The sequence below is a fragment of the Moschus berezovskii genome, chromosome 20, assembly GCF_049115385.1.
Source record: "Moschus berezovskii isolate FMDL1 chromosome 20, NW_MosBer_1.0, whole genome shotgun sequence".
Lineage (NCBI taxonomy): Eukaryota > Metazoa > Chordata > Mammalia > Artiodactyla > Moschidae > Moschus > Moschus berezovskii.
The window spans coordinates 20,969,994-20,971,856 of NC_142479.1; the positions used below are offsets into that span (position 1 = coordinate 20,969,994).

The following is a 1,863-nucleotide window of genomic DNA, read 5'->3' on the forward strand; positions in this document are numbered from 1 at the left end:
CTGTAAGAACGTAGGAGGTTTTTAGTGGGAGACAACAGAGAGGAGAGTGATTACTATTTATTATTCTAGATGCTATTCTAGGAACTTTATGTGCTATCTCATTTAATCCCCTAGAAACTATATAGAGATAACACTTTTAATTCCACCTTACGGAAGTGGAAACTGAGACAAAGAGCTTGGATAACTTATTGTGGGTCACATCTCAAGGATAAGAAACTCTGGACTTTGACTACAAGGCTGCTGGACTCCAAGTATCTTCCTATCACTATATTACACTGAATTTTTAAAATCAGGCTGTGTATGTCATGAATGGCTTTAAGATATCTCAAGAATATATATTCCAGTACCAACTGGTACACATTCCAGGGCCAAGGCCATTTAGTCAGCACCTGGAATTATGATATGCACATAAATGTCCATCATCTAAACTTGGACGCTCAATTTGAGACCCGAGCACTAATTCATCACTCTCTGTGGTGTGTTTTCTTTAGGTGTTTGGAGAAGAAGAAGATACCATGGAATCGGGGAACCACACGTGGGTGCCAGAATTTGTCTTCCTGGGGCTCTCACAGACTCAGGAGCTCCAGCTCATCTTGTTTCTGGTGTTCCTGTTTGTTTATATCACCACTGTCATGGGAAACCTCCTCATTATGGTCACGGTGACCTCTGATTCCAGGCTCCATACACCCATGTATTTTCTGCTGCGAAACCTGGCCGTCATAGACCTCTGTTTCTCCTCAGTCACTGCCCCGAAGATGCTGGTGGACTTGCTCTCTGAGAAGAAGACCATCTCCTACCAGGGATGCATGACCCAGATCTTCTTCTTCCACTTTCTGGGAGGTGCCATGGTCTTCTTCCTCTCAGTGATGGCCTATGACCGCCTTGTTGCCATCTCCCGGCCCCTCCACTATGTCACCATCATGAACACTCAGCTCTGTGTGGGACTGGTGGTGGCTAGCTGGGTGGGAGGCTTCATTCATTCCATTTCCCAACTGGCTCTGATGCTCCCACTGCCTTTCTGTGGCCCCAAAGTCTTAGATAATTTCTATTGTGATGTTCCACAAGTGCTGAGACTCGCCTGCACTGACACCTCCCTCCTGGAGTTCCTTATCATTTCCAACAGTGGGGTGCTGGTCCTCATCTGGTTCCTCCTCCTCCTGGTCTCCTACTCAGCCATCCTGGTGATGCTAAGGTCCCACTCAGGGCAGGCGAGGAGGAAGGCAGCTTCCACCTGCACCACCCACATCATTGTGGTGTCTATGGTCTTCATTCCCAGCATTTATCTCTATGCCCGGCCCTTCACCTCCTTCTCCATGGACAAGGCTGTGTCCCTCAGTCAAACCATCATGACCCCCATGCTCAACCCCATGATCTATACCCTGAGAAACCAGGAGATGCAGGCAGCAGTGAAGAGATTAGGGAGGCATCCGCTCGCTTGTAAAAGTGAGTGACAGTGGGTTCCTCACTTCTCTTTGACTTTGTTTTCTTTGTAGAGTCAGCATAGAGACGTACTATATCTCCCCTGCTTACAACTTGTGGATGTGTTGTACGGATTATCATAAAAGTGAATGCATAGTGAACATAAGCAACTTACTCAGATTTTTTGCAAAATTGATAATATCCTTATTTTTTATTTTGATGTTGATTTGAATACTCCTGTGACAAGAAGATGTGTTGTCATGGAAGCATTCTGGAAAGTCACACCTGCTTTTCTGCCATCTTGGTGGACAGTTTCCTCTTAGGATGACAGCATTCCCCCAGAAGAGCAGTTCTGTTTTCTGTACCTGACCTCTTTTTCCCAGTACCCCTTTTTGTGTGAGTCTGGATTGTTGGAAACTACACAGGATCCATAGTCTTAAGCCT

The 1,863-nt window shown here is 45.9% G+C and overlaps 1 protein-coding gene across 1 annotated transcript; it reads left to right on the plus strand.

Moving 5' to 3' along the window:
* The first annotated feature begins 515 nt into the window (after positions 1-515).
* On the plus strand, positions 516-1,451 carry LOC129536567 (olfactory receptor 4D2-like). Its single transcript, XM_055395571.2, has one exon. It carries the CDS (start codon positions 516-518, stop codon positions 1,449-1,451), a length of 936 nt encoding a protein of 311 aa, XP_055251546.2.
* Positions 1,452-1,863: the final 412 nt, after the last annotated feature.

Coding starts and splice junctions, on each gene's coding strand:
- LOC129536567 (XM_055395571.2), top strand. CDS start 516: ATGGAATCGGGGAACCACACGTGGGTGCCAGAATTTGTCTTCCTGGGG.